Raw genomic sequence first — 17,606 nt, 5'->3', positions numbered from 1 at the left:
CATATTTTAATATCACATTTTTGGTAATACAAGGATATCACAGTGATGGTAGACAGACATGCCCGTAGTTGTAACTAATATAAAGGTGCAAGTTAAGGTGTTAGATGCAGCTTTGTTGTGACCTAATGATCACTAGCAAGTTCAATGCTAGCAAAAAAAGATTAAAATGGCTACAACAGTGGACCTTGATCAGAGTTGAAAAGAAATGAATGGAGAGTTACTCTTGTATACATCTAAATTACATGAAACACACCTAATTTATGCAAGTTTTGTGACAGAGCCAATAAAAGGAAAGCATCAGTAAAGGAAAAGTATGAACCTATGAGTACCTTGTATGTTAGAATACATAAATGATTTTAATGACTAAACTGGGGGAAAAGTTGAGGTCTAATACTAGCTTAGTTCTAGTTCTCCCATCCTAACTGCCAGGGGCATTAAGAATCACCAGGAGACCTTCTTGTGCCTTTTGCATACATACTGAGTAGGATGACTCCGTATTTGCAGGAAATACTGCTATAACAGCCATTTTTCTCAGATTATTCCATATTTTCCCCTTTCTACACTTTCTAGCAGACGTGTGGCTATGGATTTCTCTCATTATGCTACATGGTGCTTATTGCTGAGTCTACCAAATAGCCAGTTCTACATCTGTGGCTAAGTGACGCTCGTGTGGCTGAATGGTTTTCCTTTACCATACCACTTATTGCTATTCACTGCTGAGTCTGCTAAGTTATTTGGATTTCACGCACGCAGCTCTGATGTTGGAGTTGGTTTTCCCTCCACAAAACCCCATTGTATTGTACTCTTCACTTTAGGCCCGATTTCCCCCATATTGTGTTTTTATTCTACTATGCACCATTAGCTTAATGAGCTATGCTGCAAGACTTGAATTTGTGCAGCTGGTATATGCATTTTCTATCTAAAGGACTCAGTCATCAGGATACTGCCATGCTTAGATGACTCCTACTGGCCCTATGCCATTTGTGGCCTGTCCACCCTCCTCATGCACATTACAGAGCTCGGCATCATGGTGATGTCTGAAAAGAGCAGGCCACATAATTTGCCACAGAGATTGCGGAGATTCTGTTTGCTGGAGTTGCATGTGGTCCATGTGGCTCCCTGGTGAAAGGTTAGGACACAATAACCTGCTAGAACTGAGAGTGGTCCACCTGACTTCAAGTTGTTTGCTCTTTCTGGTCTCTCCACATTTTACATCATCTCCTTTGGTGGGCCAATCCTTCAACAGATAGGCTGGATGCCCAGCCTCTACTATGCCATGCCACTCTATGAAAAGGGTCTCCTCTTCATGGGCATTACTTAGAGGTGCAGCTCTCCAGGAAGTCTGTCCTGCTGCTACCTGGACTCACTGTGCACTTTCTCCAGGTCCTACAAGTGTAACAGTGCCCTTCCCAGTGGTGTGAATATGGTGATCATCGGTGACCATGTATAATCACCACACTCAGCTTAGTTAGTTCTTAGTACAAAAGCATAACATAACCTGTGGCAACCCCTGCTCAAGACCCCATAATTACTGCAACACCATCAAAGTTACAACACACTAAATGTGTGGCTTGACTTTTCTCTCAGGTTCTCTGTAGAGAGGTCAAGTTTTTCCAGGGCAGCCTAGATTGCTTGCATGAGTCCGTTAGCTGCAGCTGCATCTGCATTTTTTATGATCCACCAGACTAATTAATTGGGTCACTGGTTTACCATCTTGCACACATCCTAAAAGTCAGTTGGTTCTTCTACAACAGCTGTCAGTGTTTTCGACACATAGTTTGGCTATAAGTCAAGTCAGTTTTTTCCTGAATGCTACACGGATGTTCATAATCAGCTATAGGTTTTGCCCTTTTCGAAGGTTGGTGTCTTTACAGTTTCTCCATGTCTCACACAGACTCTAATATGAGATGTTCCCTTCACATTTCAAAGGAACTAGTCTTGCCTGCAAAGCTCTATCATTATACAGCAAGAACTGCAGAAAGTGCCAAAGCGCTTCCCAAATTAACCATTCATTCATCTTCAGTAACTGGCCACAGTGGATCCGGAGCGTATCGCAGAAAGCCGTGGCGGAAAGCAGAACATCACATCACAGGGCACCATGCGAACATCCATTCCCACCTATGGGCAACTGTGCAGAGGAGACCCACACATACATGGGGAGAACATGTGAAACTCCACACAGACACTAACCCACACAGAATTCAAGAATTTCCCTCATGGGATCAATAAAGTATATCTATCTATCTATCTATCTATCTATCTATCTAACCCAAGCTCAGGATTGAACCAGGGACTCTGGAGCTGTATAGATTAGCCATATATTAATAAAGTTAAAGTTAATCTCTAGGTTGGAATTTTCCAGAATTATTTGACATTGCTGACCTCAGCTGTTTATTTTTTATTGGTCTTTACACACGCACTGCATGTCATGCAACTCAGGCTTATATTCTTTTGGCCACTAGGGGTCTCTAGTGTGCACATGAATCCTCGCAAAATGAACCGAATTTGTTTAACACAGCCTCTTCTCGCTATCACTAGCTGTTACAAAAACAACTTTTTTAAGAAAGCATTATCAAATGTGACATATGAATCATAATGTATTTTCTGCCCGCGAAACAAAATAAAATTGACCGGGTTTGATAAAAACTGTCAGTGATCCGTTTGGGAGCCGAAAGAGTCGATTCATTTGGAAAGCTGAGTCGATTCCTGAGAGACGGAATCCTACCACATTTTTTTTTCAAATAGATACATCATATATCAAATATACATATAGACAACAATGTAAACAATATACACAAATGTAGCTTTACGTAAATAAAAGAAAAAAAATAATTAAAACCCAGTTAGAATTCGGTTAACTGTTCACTTTTAAATCACTACTCTCAATCACTAGTTTTCAAGTTTCCCTTCAGGACACGTGACTCGAGGCCCCGCCCATAACCGCCTGATTTCGGTCAAAATATTTTATACAGAATATTCTTTCATGAAATAATAATGTATCGCTGGATATTAGTTTTATGCGACAAAATTTTAATGTTAAAAAAAAAGCCAAAATATTATTGCTTGATATAATCCCCTCACACCCAGACGTGAACTGTGACGCACTTCCTGTTTACATGCAGTGGCGTGGCTTGTGGCAGCATGGCAGTGACTCACACAGATACTAGTGATTCAGCTTCAGAGCTCACAGTGAGGCTTCCTAATCACATCACTGGGAAGGTAAGGCGAGATACTTTATTACTAACATCAGAAATTAATATAAATCAAGAGTAATTTTTTTAATTATTTGAATACACTCTATTTTGGACATGTCTGTCTGCTGTTCTAACATTCCTAAATCCTGCTACTCACTTGTACTTGGAAAAATTTTGCATTTACTTGAGAACTCTTACCTAATTTGCAGATTTAAATGTTATTTTCAAAAACAGGGTGATGTTTTGTGTATATAGATTTTCTCTTCCATGGCTGATGTCTATTATTGAAGTTTTTTTTAATGAATTTTATTTCAGCCAAACCTTCTTGGTGTCTTTAGTTGAGTTCTGGACAAAACCCTGGTTCTCTAATAGCATTTAAAGTCTTTAAAGCAAGACACTACAAATGAATAGTTTTTTAAACATTACATATCACAGTGATTTTTTTTTATTATTGGATTTTTTTTTTAAAAATGTAGATTTATTTGTTCTAGTGAGGCTTTTTTCTGATTATATAAATGCAAATCTGTATACCTAATAAAACCAAATATCTTGTCTTTGGATGATGTTACAATTAAATTGTTAATTTTACTGTGAATACACCCTTGTGTGAAAGACTTTTACAGAAGAGTATAAAATCTTAAACATAAAACATAAATCCAACAGTTATCAACATTTTGGGAAATTCCTCTGTAATATCCTTAGGTTAGGAAGGAACTTGTAAAATTTCATGAATGCAGATCATCTAGAAACTAAAATGTTTTGGTTCTGAATATAGCAATTGACATTTATAATATGTCATTATAATATAATTTCTGTTGAGATTTAATTTTTGAGAGAAGTCATTTTTCAGAGAAGACATTTTATAGATTCAATTTATTCAAAAATCTGAAAAATGATTAAAGCCTAGAAACACTCATTTCAAAGATACAGTGATTATTTTGGGGAAAAAAGGAATATGTCCATGCAACTGAAAGCAGGAATCAAGAAATAATCAAGAAGATTTTGATACAGTGGTATCTAATTACAAAACATTCTGTAGGGATGCACCAATCCTGATTTTTTTATATCAAAGATTATTCACCGATACCGGAGGTCTGAATCTTGGCTGACACCCGATACTGACCTCATCTTGAAATCCTTTTAGCAACCAAGTGATTCAGGATTCTCAAGTCAAGTTCTGTTGCCAGGTTATGCAAAACAGAGGCGTGACAGTTTTGTGCTTTAGGACAAGCTATGTCCTGTCTTCGCATTCAAGATGTGTCATTTCTGTCAAAATAACCTGCTTTAATGTGGAATATGTGTCAAAATTGGCAAAGTACCAGTCCAGCATTTAATGTCAGTATCAGAGCCAACACCAATACGTAGTATTTGACTGATACATGCATGACATACTGGACTTTCCTGTTATATCTTGATGTTAATCAGCTATGAATGGATGAGAAATTGTATATGGTTGGACTGATAACTTGCACTTTTAGTGTCTATATATATATATATTAGCTTGACACATATCTATAGCAGAGGTAAGTTCCTAGTGTTGCTAGGGTTTTTCATTCATTCATTTTTCTTCCACTGTTCCTGGTGGAGGTCGCAGTGGGAGCAAGCTGAGAAGGTCAGTCCAGACTTTTCTATCCCCAGGAACAGATTCCAGGTCCTCCTGGGGGATCGCCAAACTGTAACACTACTGCCACTGAGCTCACACTCTCTTGGGAATAAGATACTTAATACCCAGGATACTTAAACTCCTCCACCAGGGGCACTTTGTCCATCAGGGGCATCTCACTCCTTTATGGGAGAGGCAAATGAATAATGTTTTGTTTTTAAGTGGTTATGAGGTTTTAGTTGTCAGAGTGCAGCTTGGCTGTGCTAAATTGTCCCTGTGTGTGATTGTGTGTGTGTGTGTGTGTGTGTGTGTGTGTGTGTGTGTGTGTGTGTGTTCTTGTGTGCATGGTGCCCTGTGATAGACTGGGGTCCCATCCAGTGTGTATTCCTTCTTCTGTTGCATAAATGTCAAACATTCATGCAAACTTTGGACTACAATTTCAGTACAGAAACAACAGCGGACAATAGTGAGTACTCTTAGCAACAAGCTAGCCAGCTAACGTTTGTGATAACTCTAATGTTGATGATTACTGTCTCAAAATAGTGATCAGTGTGGTCCGTGTTATAGATTCAACCAAGTACTGTGCCTGTATATTATTTGATCTAAAGCCAATACTGGTATAAACTATTTTAAAAGTAGAGAAGGAGCACAAGTAGAGATGTTCACAGTGTGAGAAGCCATGTTGATTTGATGTCACTCTGTAAATGGGGAAGGAACTGGTAGTTGAGAAGACTACTACAAGCGTTTTCAGTGTTTTTTTGTTTTTTTTTAACCAGTTGTAGGCTTTGCCTCAAACACAGCATGAGAATAGTGCTATCTGCCCTCTTCTGCATACATGAGCTCACAGATTCCCATGATTAGCTACTGTTCCTGTGATTGACAGGGGTTTGAGAGTGTACCACTCAGAGAGCATGGCCAATAATGCCAATACGTTAATTAACCAATACACAACCAATGTCTATAATAAGAAATATACATTGATAGTTAAATAAAACAAATGTACACTTTGTTTATATATATATAGTACATACATATATACACAAAAAAATCTCCAAACCTCTGTGGTAGTATTAATGAGCTAAAATATCCTAGAAAAACTCAAGTGGGGCCTCATCTCTCTCTCTCTAACTCTCTCTGTCTCTCTCTGGGTGTGCGTGTCTGTGGTTAGTAAGTGGAAATGCTGAGTTTGTGTCTAACAGAGTGGTGTTATTCAGAGGAGAGTTTAGTGTTGCTTCATAAGATAATGTCAAGAAGTTCCACGTCCAAAAAGCCTGCACGAAAGATAACACACACACACACGTGCGCACATGCACGCACAGACACTTGCAACGTGACAGGATAGAATTTTCTACTTGTTTTTCTCTCTGTTAGATTGTGCAATTCCTTATTTTCCAGTTCCAGTTCTCCAGATCTGTGGGAGAGGTGATTCTAGAAAAAATAAACGAGTGCTGGTTTTCAGAGGTCTTACGTACACATGGTAGAAAGAGAGGACATAGGCGGTGGCTAATGTTTAGAGGTTACTCAGACCACTGTGAGTGTGTTGATGTGTTTTTCCCAGTTATTATCACTGTCATCAGTGAGGGAGTGATTTGGTGTTTAAGGGACAGCTGCCCTTTGCCCTGATAATGTCAGCAATCCTTTTTCTGTAGATAATGGGCGAGGTTGCAGCCTCACATCTAGTCAATATTACTCTATTCCAGTTTCAATACTCAGCCAGTACATATAAATCATTATGAAAATACTGCTTTTTAGTGTTTACTTGCACAAAGTAGCTTGAAAATCTTCTAAGGAAATTGCTTAGATCATAATATACCAGAGTAAGTTATCTTGACACGGCAGTGGTTTTACATAATTAGGATTCATCAATCAGTAATGCCAATGTAATAAAAACAATTATATTATTTCTTAATCAGAAATATATTTCTTCAACATTCTCATATCCTATCTTGAAGCTCAGGATCTAATATGGGTCTTCGTGATAGGCTGTCTATTTTGTTCCTGAACAAATCAATGATCAGCACAGCATGCGCTCCAGTTACAATCTGTAAAAGATAACTGTGTATTACAGAACACTGATGGTAAATGTGTTTGTGGGTGTGAGCCGCTCTGCTCCTTTTGTACTTTAGAAACAGACTATAAATGAGGTAGGGTGGAGGCAGAATAAGTATTATTCAGATAAGTAAAGCAAAATGTTAAAAATGCAATAGTTTGGTAACACTGGATATTATGCAACTGTTCTCATCTTCCTGCTTGTTCTGCGTAGGTATGGTGACGGGTGCTGGGGTTGAGGGCTGGAGCATTAAGGAGGTGGCTCTCTGGCTCAGAGAGCAGGGCTTCAGTGAATACGTGGAGGTGCTTTGCACTAAGCACCGTGTGGACGGAGCCGCATTGTTGTGTCTAACAGAACATGACCTGCGATCCCCACCCCTGCAGCTCCCGAGGCTCGGAGACATCAAGAGGCTCGCACTTGCCCTGCGAGGGCTTCAGAGACAACACACACACTTACACACTCCACTCAGTGACTTTGGCTCAAATGGTGTGTTTCTCTCACATACCTCAGGATCAAAACGCTGTTTATGGAATGGCAGCATAGACAAAAACCACCCACAGTATAATGGGATCGGCATGGCGGTGTGGGAGGAGCATTGTCACGGTTACACAAATGGGAAATGTAAGAAGGACTACGGCTACCTGGATCCAGAGGGATGGAAGACAGCTCTGAGCTCTGTCTACGTGATGCTTGTGTTTGGCATCACCTCCTTTGTCATGGTGCTGGTGCATGAGAGGGTGCCTGACATGCGAACCTACCCACCTCTGCCTGATATATTCCTCGACAGGTGTATATATATATATATATATATATATATATATATATATATATATATATATATTGTTTAATGTCAGTTAAGTAAACAATAAAATACAGAGGGGAAAATAATTAATGACCGGGGTGATATAGTTGTTTATGGTTACAAGTTGATTATGTTCCTATAACAGCATACAAGCAAGTGTTTTATTCCTCTTATACCACAGCAATTTGTAACCTTTATGTTTTTTTCCCAGTTCAAGTTGTTACTAGAGAAATGATAACTTATTACAGCAAGTACATGAATAAAAACCTGTGATTTGCTTTGGGGCAGAACTACTGTCCAAGTTTTATATGAAATTAGTCTGACCAGTCAGAATCGAGCATTCAGCTGCGCTGTCGTATAGTGGCAGTTAAATAAGTGTATATGTGTGAGAGAGTAGTCTATAGATAGATATAAAATAGGTCGGGGTGGGACTTACTGAGTATGATTCTCATTTTTAATGACCTTTAATCCTGTGTATGGTTCAGTGTACCTAGAATTCCCTGGGCTTTTGCCATGGCTGAGGCCTGTGCTCTCGTCCTGTGTTACATATTACTGCTAATACTGCTGCTGCACAAACACAGGTATGTATATAACTACACATGCATGTGCAATATAACAAATATTTGAGCTTCTTGAAACTTATTTAAAGGTGAATTTCCAAGGGCATTCACCTTTAAATATAACCTCATGGCTGTTGCTTTTGTTTGTGTGTGTGTGTAGATCTATTCTCTTTCGCAGATTCTGTAGTTTAACAGGGACCGTGTTCCTGCTTCGCTGTGTCACCATGTTCGTCACCTCCCTGTCTGTCCCTGGACATCATCTGCAGTGCTCAGGAAAGGTGTGAGATTTACATTTCCATTCCTTACACACTGTACTTTGTAATAAAGTAATTTTGGAATCATTTCATTATTTTTATTCCAAATGTATCCACTGTCATTCAGCCTGCAGGCAATCACAACATGCATATTTGTGTGTGTGTGTGTGTGTGTGTGTGTGTGTGTGTGTGTGTGTGTGTTGGCGGGTTCTGTAGATGTACGGTGATATCTGGGCAAAACTCCTGCGCGCATTAGAGATTTGGAGCGGCTTTGGCATGTCCCTGACAGGGGTACACACGTGTGGAGATTACATGTTCAGCGGACACACAGTGGTTCTCACCATGCTCAACTTCTTCGTCACAGAGTGTGAGTGCGCTTCATTCTGTGTGCGCGTTGTGCGTGTATGTATGCGGGGTGGGCAAATCATAAATCCATTAGCTAGCTCACTGAGCAAGTGAAGGCTCCCTCTTTGAAGGCAAGTGATCTGATTGATCTGATTGATAGCATAAAATGGTAGCTAGTATAATGTAATAAAGTAGCATCTTTATTTTTTTCTCAACACATTTAACCATGAGGTTACTGTATATGATGGCTTTACGCTGCACTATATTTTGCTTGGTTTTTCCATTTTTCAATATACCTTTTTTTTTTCCCCCCTGATTCTGAAAAAGGCCACAGCTGGTAAAAATGGGTCAGCAGGTGCTAAGCTGTGATATAATGCATTGCTCAACCCTAATATTGTTGTCAAGCTATTGGCAGATACATTTTTAGCTCTTCCATCTGATATCACCACCAGCCTTCCCTGCTTTACAGGGACACAGGAAGGCATTTTATCCATCCATCCATTCTCTGTACTGCTTACTGTACACAGGGTAGCCTGGAGCCTATCCCAGGTGACAAGGTGGGGGACACCCTGGACAGGGTGCCAACCCATCACAGTTCACAATCACACACCCACTATGGACAATATGGAAATGCCAAACAGCCTACAACGCATATCTTTTAGGACTGGGGGAGGAATCTCCCGAAGTACAGTGAGAACAGGAAAACTCCACACACACAGGATGGAGGTGGGGCTTGAACCCCAAACCCCAGAGGTACAAGGCAACAGTGCTAACCACTAAACCACTGTGCCCCTGACGGCATTTTTATATTGATGATGTCACACCTATGATGTCATACGCTATGATGTCACACCTAAATGGTAGTCAAATAATTTTTCCTTTACCAGAGAATGTGTTGATTAATGATAAGTTTATATTAATGCACTTGTTTAGTGTTAGGAGACAGTAGTCTCCAGGTTTCCAAGCAAGGGAGTTTATCTTATCAATTCTATTACATTATAGAAGCTATATACGGTCGTTCCTCAAACAGCCACTCTTTTCTCACTCTTGAAGTCAGTGAGACAAAAAAATAGCTTGTCGTGTTAAAGAGAAATTAGACAGGAAAAATTACTCTGTTTGGAAGACTCAAGTCTCACAGATGTTCCATAACATTAAATGCAACTATAAACAGTTAAAAAGTACGATGAGTCATTCATTAAAAATTGGAATCCTTGGCAGCTCTGACATACAAACTACTCAAAATACTCAAAGCCTACTGAGCCTTCATATCAGGCAACTATGAAGAAAAATCCAATAGCCCAGACACATTAATCATCATCTTCTGGGGATCTGGGGTACTGATTTGTCCACCCTTGCATGCTGATGTGTAGGTGTTTGATGAGATCAGTGTGTGCTCTCAGCCTTTAATCAGTAGTGTGTGTTGTTGGTGTTTCTGTCTCCATAGACACTCCACGTAACTGGCACATTTTGCACACGCTGGCATGGGTGCTGAACCTGTTTGGGATCTTCTTCATCCTGGCTGCTCATGAGCACTACTCCATTGACGTTTTCATCGCCTTCTACATCACCACTCGGTTGTTCTTGTACTACCACACGCTGGCCAACACGCGGGCGTACCAGCACAGCCGCCGAGCTCGCATCTGGTTTCCCATGTTCTCCTTCTTCGAGTGCAACATCAACGGTCCCATCCCCAACGAGTACTGCTGGCCCTTCTCCAGGCCTGCCTTCATGAAAACACTCATTGGCTAGAAAGAAAGTGTGTGTGTCACAGTTAGACTGTCTTGATTGGTTGGCCGATGGATTTAGATTGTTAAGGAGAATAATATATTTATTCAGTGGTTCTTCTTTAGGATGAATGGCAGCATTTGGTACTTTGCTGTCAGCTGAAGAGAATCTTTTGTGTTGTGGACTAAAACACTAATCTTGTTCTAGTCAGTACCAACTGGGCACATTCCTATGAAGGAGAACCGAAGTCCAGGGTTCTTTCTTATCTCATTTGGTAATAAATATTTACAGTAGAACTGAAGAGCTGGCTAAAGATGTAGCATCGCACATTACAGTACACTGACACTGAAACTCACAGTAGTTGGCTAAGATGTGTTCAGCGCTGCACAATATCAGTTTTTTTAATGTATGCTTTTTTTTTTAATGTAAATGATCTAACAAAAGTCTGTTGTTTACAGTGATGGTGTGAGAAGTTTAAACTCCAGCATGGTTTCAGCTTTTGTATTCAAAATCCTGGCTGTGAATTTGAAGGATTGCATTTCTCCATCTTCTCAGAGTAGCAGTGCTACTTTTTACAGATATCCTAAAATCACAGAGGGTAGCTGTACTTATTGTGGCTTTAATATAAAACAGTGGAGTCTCCACAACCTTTTTTCCCCAGAAGTATTACCAAGTACAATGCACATAGTGATGTTGTTACTCAATGAGAAAGCTCAGGGTTTAAAAAAAAAAAAAAAAAGACAAAAAAATCAACTCCCAGCTCCGTTTGTTTCACTGCACCCTGTTCAAACTGGATGGTGTTTGACTCTTGACTGTTAGAAAGGCTGTTTCTAGTAGTCTGCTCTCTTTCTGTGACATGCAAATGGTTCTATATGTAGTAATAAGTTCAGTTTTATATATAATTTTGAATGATCATGTGCAGGACTCATAGGATGATCATGTGTGAGAGAAAGATAAGAACAAAAAAAAATGCTACATTAATAAATATTTCTAACACTGTATTGTACAGTTATTTCATCTTAGAGCAGCTGTGTGTACTTTTTGGAGACCTCTCTGGTATAAATATGTTATGGCAATATGCATTAGTCTCATTGTGAGTGGAAAATCAATATACAGCAACTAAAACGAATTACCGTTTCAAAAAAAAAAAAAAACTGGCGCCATCTGCTGGTTAAATAAATGTAAGTGCATCACAAATACCAAGAATGATGACTTCAGCCTTCTTGGCTCCAGAGTATGGCTTTATTTATTTATTTATTTATTTATTTATTTATTTATTTAACGTTTTTCCTAACACAGTAAACTAAGGATTTAAAATTGAACATAACATGGTTGGCAATAAATATTTGCGCACATTTTTTTCTAAAAGCGTAAAGATTAGCTCACAGTCTGTACAGGCAATAACTCAGGACACCTATGTAGAAAGATCAGGTCTCTGACACCTCAAGAGATACCAGAATGCTTGTCAGGTGGGTCAAAGTGTTTGCCTAATTAGCTTATTACTTATTTTAAAGTTTACACAAAAAAATATGAAAATTCATAATGCCAATAAGCACCACTGCAATCACCAAAAAAAATAAATAAATAAAATTAAGCACCTATGAGACAGTTTTTAGTCAACCCTAAGCCTGGGATCAAAACCTAAAACAGATAGCGAGACTTATTTACACCACTTATTTCTATTGTGTTAAAGGTGCAACAGTCGATTTTTTTATTTCTTGTTTGTGCAAATAACCTGCAAAATATCTAGAACATGATTTAAAAAATAATTCTTTAAGCCATGACCTAAGGACAAATGTATTATGTGGCTGAATAAACCCCTTTGGAAGACTGACTTCTGGCCCGGAATGATTGTTTGTGTTTTAATGGGCCTCCCATTAGTCATTTTGTAGACCGTCTATTGGTCATTGTAGATCCTGGGGGTGGAGCTTCGTGAACATGTGCTGCATCCGAATATACCTACTACCCTACTGGACAGGAGGCGAAAAGCAGTACACCAAAGGAGTAGTATGTCCAAATTCTTAGTATTCATAAAACAGTAGGTGTGAAATACCTGGTTGATCTACTGCTTCCGCCGAGATTCTGCAGTATGGAGCCAGTGGACACTGCGATGTCCTATAATAAGGGCATTCACTAAATTCCAGGGGTTTCAGTACTGCAATTTAGAAAGGGCATTTCTGGGGGTGTGGCGAACACACCGCCTTTACAGGTGCCTTACTGAACATGCGCAGAATGACTTGGGTTTTTTTTTTTTGCTCAGGTATTCCCAGGATCAGTGATGTATGATGAAGGACAAAACAGTCATACCGATAGCTATGTTTTCGAAGCTTTATTATTTTGCAGTTTTCTAAATCCTGAATCAACTGGTTCTTCATACTGTCAACTTTGCTCTTTCTGTGTAAATAAAGTTGAGTATGAAAGCATGAATAATTATGAGTTTGTTTTTTTATAATGAGGCTACAGCAGTGGAAACAATACTGAGGTTAAAAAGAGCTAAGTTTTCACTGCAGATTTTTTTTTTGTTGTTGTAGAATCTAATGTGATCTGCTGTTGTAGCTCATCCAGCTCAAGGTTTGATGCATTGTGCATTCTGAGATGCTTTTCTGCTCACCACGGTTGTAAAGAGTGCTTATTTGAGTTTCTATAGACTTCCTGTCAGCTCAAACCAGTGCGGTCATTCTCGTCTGACCTCTCTCGCTCGAGTGAGAGATCCGTTGGACTGGGGTAAAAGGGCACCGAGCCAGCCAGGAGTTGAACCTAGAATCTTCTGATCCGTAGTCAGACACGTTATCCATTGCGCCACTGGCCCACGGGAAGCTCATGGAAGCGAGACCCTACCTGCTTATGCTTTTCCATTGAAAAAGGGCCAGAGGGCACAAGCCATGCTGGACCTTAGCTTTCAAGACGGAGGTGGAAAACCCAATGCCGTGACCCGGATTCGAACCGGGGTTGCTGCGGCCACAACGCAGAGTACTAACCACTATACGATCACGGCACTCCACGTGCCCAGGCCTGGGTGGAGTGGGGTGGTACTCTGCCGGAAAATCAGCTGCTGGATGGCGCGTGGGACGTACTGGCACACCTTTGGCCTGGTGTAGTGAGAAAAGCTGACTTTTTAGTTAGCCGAGAGTGCATTTGCTATACTCATAGCAAGGCAACTTGTGCTAATTAAATGCAAATTCCCACCTAAATTCTTACAAGACCTCGCAACCAGATTTGACCTTTATGGGATAGATGACCTGAATAATACTGTATATTAATACTATATATAAGGATGATCTAATTCATATCTATACAATACCCCCTTTTGTTTGTATAATTAAGAAAAAAGTAATGCTGCAACCCAAATACACTGCACGTTTGGCTCAATTCCACTTTGGTACCCACACTCACAAACACGGAGAGAAATAAAAGGCACAGAGAGTTCATCGCAGTTCATGAACAAGCTTAAATACAACTTAAATTATATAATTTGATGTTATTTAGTTTTATTTCTTTATAGCGCTCTGGGCAATGAAATGAAATAAAGGCAACACCAGCAATTACTGACTGCAATCAATGACCATTTTCAGATTCTGTTAAGGAATAGGTCATACGCCTCCTGCCTGTTTTTAACTCAGTGATTCGGTGGACACTTTGCTAGTTTTGAGCATTTGTTTGACCTTTGAGCATTTGCGAGAGAAGAGGTTCCTTTCGGGACATGCAGGTTGGTGTGTGAGGAAATGAACCTTGGGCACACCGACCTAACATGGCCTGATAAACTTTTTTACTTTGCCAGAGAGCCAGACGCTGGATGCACCGGCACACATTCGGCCTGGCGTAGTGAAAACCAGCCTTGTTTCACTCCCCCCCGCGCAGGTTTGAGCCGGGGGTGTTAAGGACGGCTTTGCCGCTGAAAAGGGGCTACTACGGTCAGACTCCGAGTACGAGGTTTGCGCTCTGTTGGAGTTAACAAGCAGCCAGTTCCAGGAAGGTGATTCCAACCGGGAGTGGAACCTAGAATCTTCCGATCCGTTGTCGGACGCGTGATCCATCGCACCGCTGGCCCACAAAAGGCTTGCGGAAGCGAGAGCCCGTGTACTTATGCTTTCATGGACTTCAGTCACACAGGGAGCAGGAAAGGCTACACGCCTCTCGACTAGGGGGATACAGTAAAGCTGCGTTCCCATACCGGGAGTCGAACCCGGGCCGCCTGGGTGAAAACCAGGAATCCTGACCGCTAGACCATATGGGACAACCGGGGGAGCACAAAGGCCACCCCGAAGGAGATGCGTCACTTGGTTAGAAACCGGGAAGTTTCCCGGTGGGTAGCGGTAAATTTTATTTATTTATGTATTTTTTTTTAAGTTGTGTGGGCAGCAGTTTTGGCTCTGTTGTGGTCAACAGGTGGTATTACCCAGAACATCGCATGGGACAAAAGAGAGCCGTGCCAGCCACAAGCCAAACCTAGAATCCTCTGATCCATAATCAGACACAGTATCTATTGTGGCACCGGCCCACCCCTAGCCCGGTGAAATGAGATCCTAGCTCATTTGGCTATCCCACTGTGGAGGGGCCACAAGTCACAAGCAGTGCTCAAACTCTGAGTACAAGAGTGATGCGGAAAAAGCCAATGCTGTGACTCGCATTCCAACCGGGGTTGCTGTGGCCACGATGTAGAGTACTAACCGCTATGCGATCCCGGCCCTGCACTGCTTCACAGACCTGTTACCCTGCCAGAAAATCAGCTGCTGGGTGAAGAGTGGGATGCACTGGCGCGCTTTTGGCCGGGTGTAGGATGAACCCGCCTCATTTTGCTTTCCCCATGGCAAACTTCACACCCTGGTCGCAGCCCATGGTCAGACTCTGAGTAGAAGCTTTGAGCTTTGTTAGAGTTAACAACGAGTCTTGTAAGAGAACGTTAGATGGGGTAAGAGAGGGAGCCAAGCCAGCCGAGCCTAGAAGCTTCTGATCTGTGGTCAGCGGCATTAACCATTGTGCCACTTGCCCACGTAAGGGCTCAGGGAGTGAGATCCTTTGTCATTTTGCTGTCCCACTGAAGACGGGCTACCAGCCGCAATCTATGCTCAGGCTCCGAGTACAAGAGCGATTTGGTGAAATTGAAAATTCCACGCCATAACCCAGTTTCAGACCGGGGTTACCGAGGGCCTGACGCAGAGTGCGAACCAGTCCGCGATCACGGCTCTCCCCGCATCAAGTTAGTTGTGCTGTTACTCTGGCAGACAATCAGCTGCTAGATGAAGGGTGTGGTAGTAAGCCAGCGTACTAGCCAGCACGGGATCACGACTCTCCGCGTTTCAGGGATTATGAGAGCTGTTACTCTGCCAGGAATTCAGCTGCTGGAGTGGGTTGCACTGGCGCACCTCTGGACTGGGGTAAAAGGGCACCGAGCCAGCCAGGAGTCGAACCTAGAATCTCCTGATCCGTAGTCAGACGCGTTATCCATTGCGCCACTGGCCCACGGGAAGCTTGCAGAAGTGAGACCCTACCTGCTTATGGTTTTCCATTGAAAAAGGGCCAGAGGGCACAAGCCATGCTGGACCTTAGCTTTCAAGACGGAGGTGGAAAACCCAATGCCGTGACCCGGATTCGAACCGGGGTTGCTGCGGCCACAACGCAGAGTACTAACCACTATACGATCACGGCACTCCACGTGCCCGGGCCTGGGCGGGGGTGGGGTGGTACTCTGCCGGAAAATCAGCTGCTGGATGGCGCGTGGGACGTACCGGCACACCTTTGGCCTGGTGTAGTGAGAAAAGCTGACTTTTTAGTTAGCCGAGAGTGCATTTGCTATACTCATAGCAAGGCAACTTGTGCTAATTAAATGCAAATTCCCACCTAAATTCTTACAAGACCTCGCAACCAGGTTTGACCTTTATGGGATAGATGACCTGAATAATACTGTATATTAATACTATATATAAGGATGATCTAATTCATATCTATACAATACCCCCTTTTGTTTGTATAATTAAGAAAAAAAGTAATGCTGCAACCCAAATACACTGCACGTTTGGCTCAATTCCACTTTGGTACCCACACAAACACGGAGAGAAATAAAAGGCACAGAGAGTTCATCGCAGTTCATGAACAAGCTTAAATACAACTTAAATTATATAATTTGATGTTATTTAGTTTTATTTCTTTATAGCGCTCTGGGCAATGAATTGAAATAAAGGCAACACCAGCAATTACTGACTGCAATCAATGACCATTTTCAGATTCTGTTAAGGAATAGGTCATACGCTTCCTGCCTGTTATTAACTCAGTGATTCGGTGGACACTTTGCTAGTTTTACGGACTGCAATCAATGACCATTCCAAGATTCTTTTAAGGAATAGGTGCTGGATGAGGAGCTGGATGCACTGTTACTCCTATTATTATAAGAAAATAAATAAAAAGAAAAAAACAAAAACAAGGATTTAAGGGTGCCTTCACATCTATAAGTCTGTTTCACTATACTTTATGTATGTGCATATAAATTAATGAAAGACAAAAAAACTTGATTGAGGGGCTGAAAACACACTCAAAAAACTCTTACTCTTTGGCCAGAATTATAGTGGGAGAATCACTCTAGCACAGAGTTGGCTCTCAAAATTTCACCAGATAATGAAGTAAATAAAGTAATTTTTATATATATCCAGTGTTTCTTTTTTGTTCTTTGATTGAATTATTGATTGAATAATTGATTTATGTAGGTCCACAGCTTTGTCCTTTGGCTTGTGTTGTGCCTCACAGGTCAGTTAAGCTGCTTCACTACATGTTGTTCACTCTCCTCAATTGGGTGGATTCAGGGCTGAATCACTGTCTCATTGCCATCTAACCCCACCAGAGTTCACTTGGACGCAGATTGAGAGCAGACATTCTTGTTTTTCTGCACACCTGACAGCAATTGTTGTATCACCTGCCTAAACAAACCATTTCAAGGGGGAAAATGCACCCGAGGTCGATTTAAACTGACTAAAAGGCTGCATATGTGAAAAGATCCATAAATTACTTGTCTTGCTGAGGTTCAGAATACTTCAGAATATCTTCAGGAGAATATGTATGGGAGCTGGCATGTACAATATTCA

The 17,606-nt window shown here is 41.2% G+C and overlaps 1 protein-coding gene and 5 non-coding genes across 7 annotated transcripts; 1 reads left to right on the top strand and 5 right to left on the bottom strand.

The window, feature by feature from the left end:
- Positions 1-3,082: 3,082 nt before the first annotated feature.
- On the top strand, positions 3,083-11,534 carry LOC113533744 (sphingomyelin synthase-related protein 1). 2 transcript variants are annotated; one of them, XM_034307735.2, is made up of 7 exons: positions 3,190-3,219; positions 5,159-5,263; positions 7,061-7,634; positions 8,135-8,230; positions 8,370-8,487; positions 8,680-8,830; positions 10,253-11,534. In XM_034307735.2, the coding sequence occupies exons 2-7, from the start codon at positions 5,215-5,217 to the stop codon at positions 10,555-10,557; spliced, it is 1,293 nt and encodes a 430-aa protein (XP_034163626.2). In that variant the 5' UTR covers positions 3,190-3,219; positions 5,159-5,214; the 3' UTR covers positions 10,558-11,534. The 2 variants fall into 2 exon arrangements, with proteins under 2 accessions (XP_026781840.1, XP_034163626.2); XM_026926039.3 differs by lacking the exon at positions 5,159-5,263 and having other exon boundaries at positions 3,083-3,219.
- A 1,735-nt stretch (positions 11,535-13,269) lies between these two features.
- On the bottom strand, positions 13,270-13,342 carry trnar-acg (transfer RNA arginine (anticodon ACG)). Its single transcript has one exon. It is a non-coding gene; the product is annotated as a tRNA-Arg (tRNA).
- Positions 13,343-13,456: 114 nt separating this feature from the next.
- On the bottom strand, positions 13,457-13,528 carry trnah-gug (transfer RNA histidin (anticodon GUG)). Its single transcript has one exon. It is a non-coding gene; the product is annotated as a tRNA-His (tRNA).
- Positions 13,529-14,695: 1,167 nt separating this feature from the next.
- trnae-uuc (transfer RNA glutamic acid (anticodon UUC)) lies at positions 14,696-14,767 on the bottom strand. The gene has a single exon. It is a non-coding gene; the product is annotated as a tRNA-Glu (tRNA).
- A 1,153-nt stretch (positions 14,768-15,920) lies between these two features.
- On the bottom strand, positions 15,921-15,993 carry trnar-acg (transfer RNA arginine (anticodon ACG)). The gene has a single exon. It is a non-coding gene; the product is annotated as a tRNA-Arg (tRNA).
- A 114-nt stretch (positions 15,994-16,107) lies between these two features.
- Positions 16,108-16,179, bottom strand: trnah-gug (transfer RNA histidin (anticodon GUG)). The gene has a single exon. It is a non-coding gene; the product is annotated as a tRNA-His (tRNA).
- Positions 16,180-17,606: the final 1,427 nt, after the last annotated feature.

Source organism: Pangasianodon hypophthalmus, chromosome 10 (genome assembly GCF_027358585.1).
Source record: "Pangasianodon hypophthalmus isolate fPanHyp1 chromosome 10, fPanHyp1.pri, whole genome shotgun sequence".
NCBI classification, from domain to species: domain Eukaryota; kingdom Metazoa; phylum Chordata; class Actinopteri; order Siluriformes; family Pangasiidae; genus Pangasianodon; species Pangasianodon hypophthalmus.
Note: the sequence above shows the minus strand (reverse complement) of the source record. Positions and strands in the feature narration are given on the sequence as shown.

Excerpts from the sequence above, each read along its gene's own strand:
- LOC113533744 (XM_034307735.2), top strand. The coding sequence starts at position 5,215 with ATGCAAACTTTGGACTACAATTTCAGTACAGAAACAACAGCGGACAAT. Across the intron at positions 8,231-8,369 it reads CTGCTGCTGCACAAACACAG|ATCTATTCTCTTTCGCAGAT; the intron begins GTATGTATATAA and ends GTGTGTGTGTAG. Across the intron at positions 8,488-8,679 it reads ATCTGCAGTGCTCAGGAAAG|ATGTACGGTGATATCTGGGC; the intron begins GTGTGAGATTTA and ends CGGGTTCTGTAG.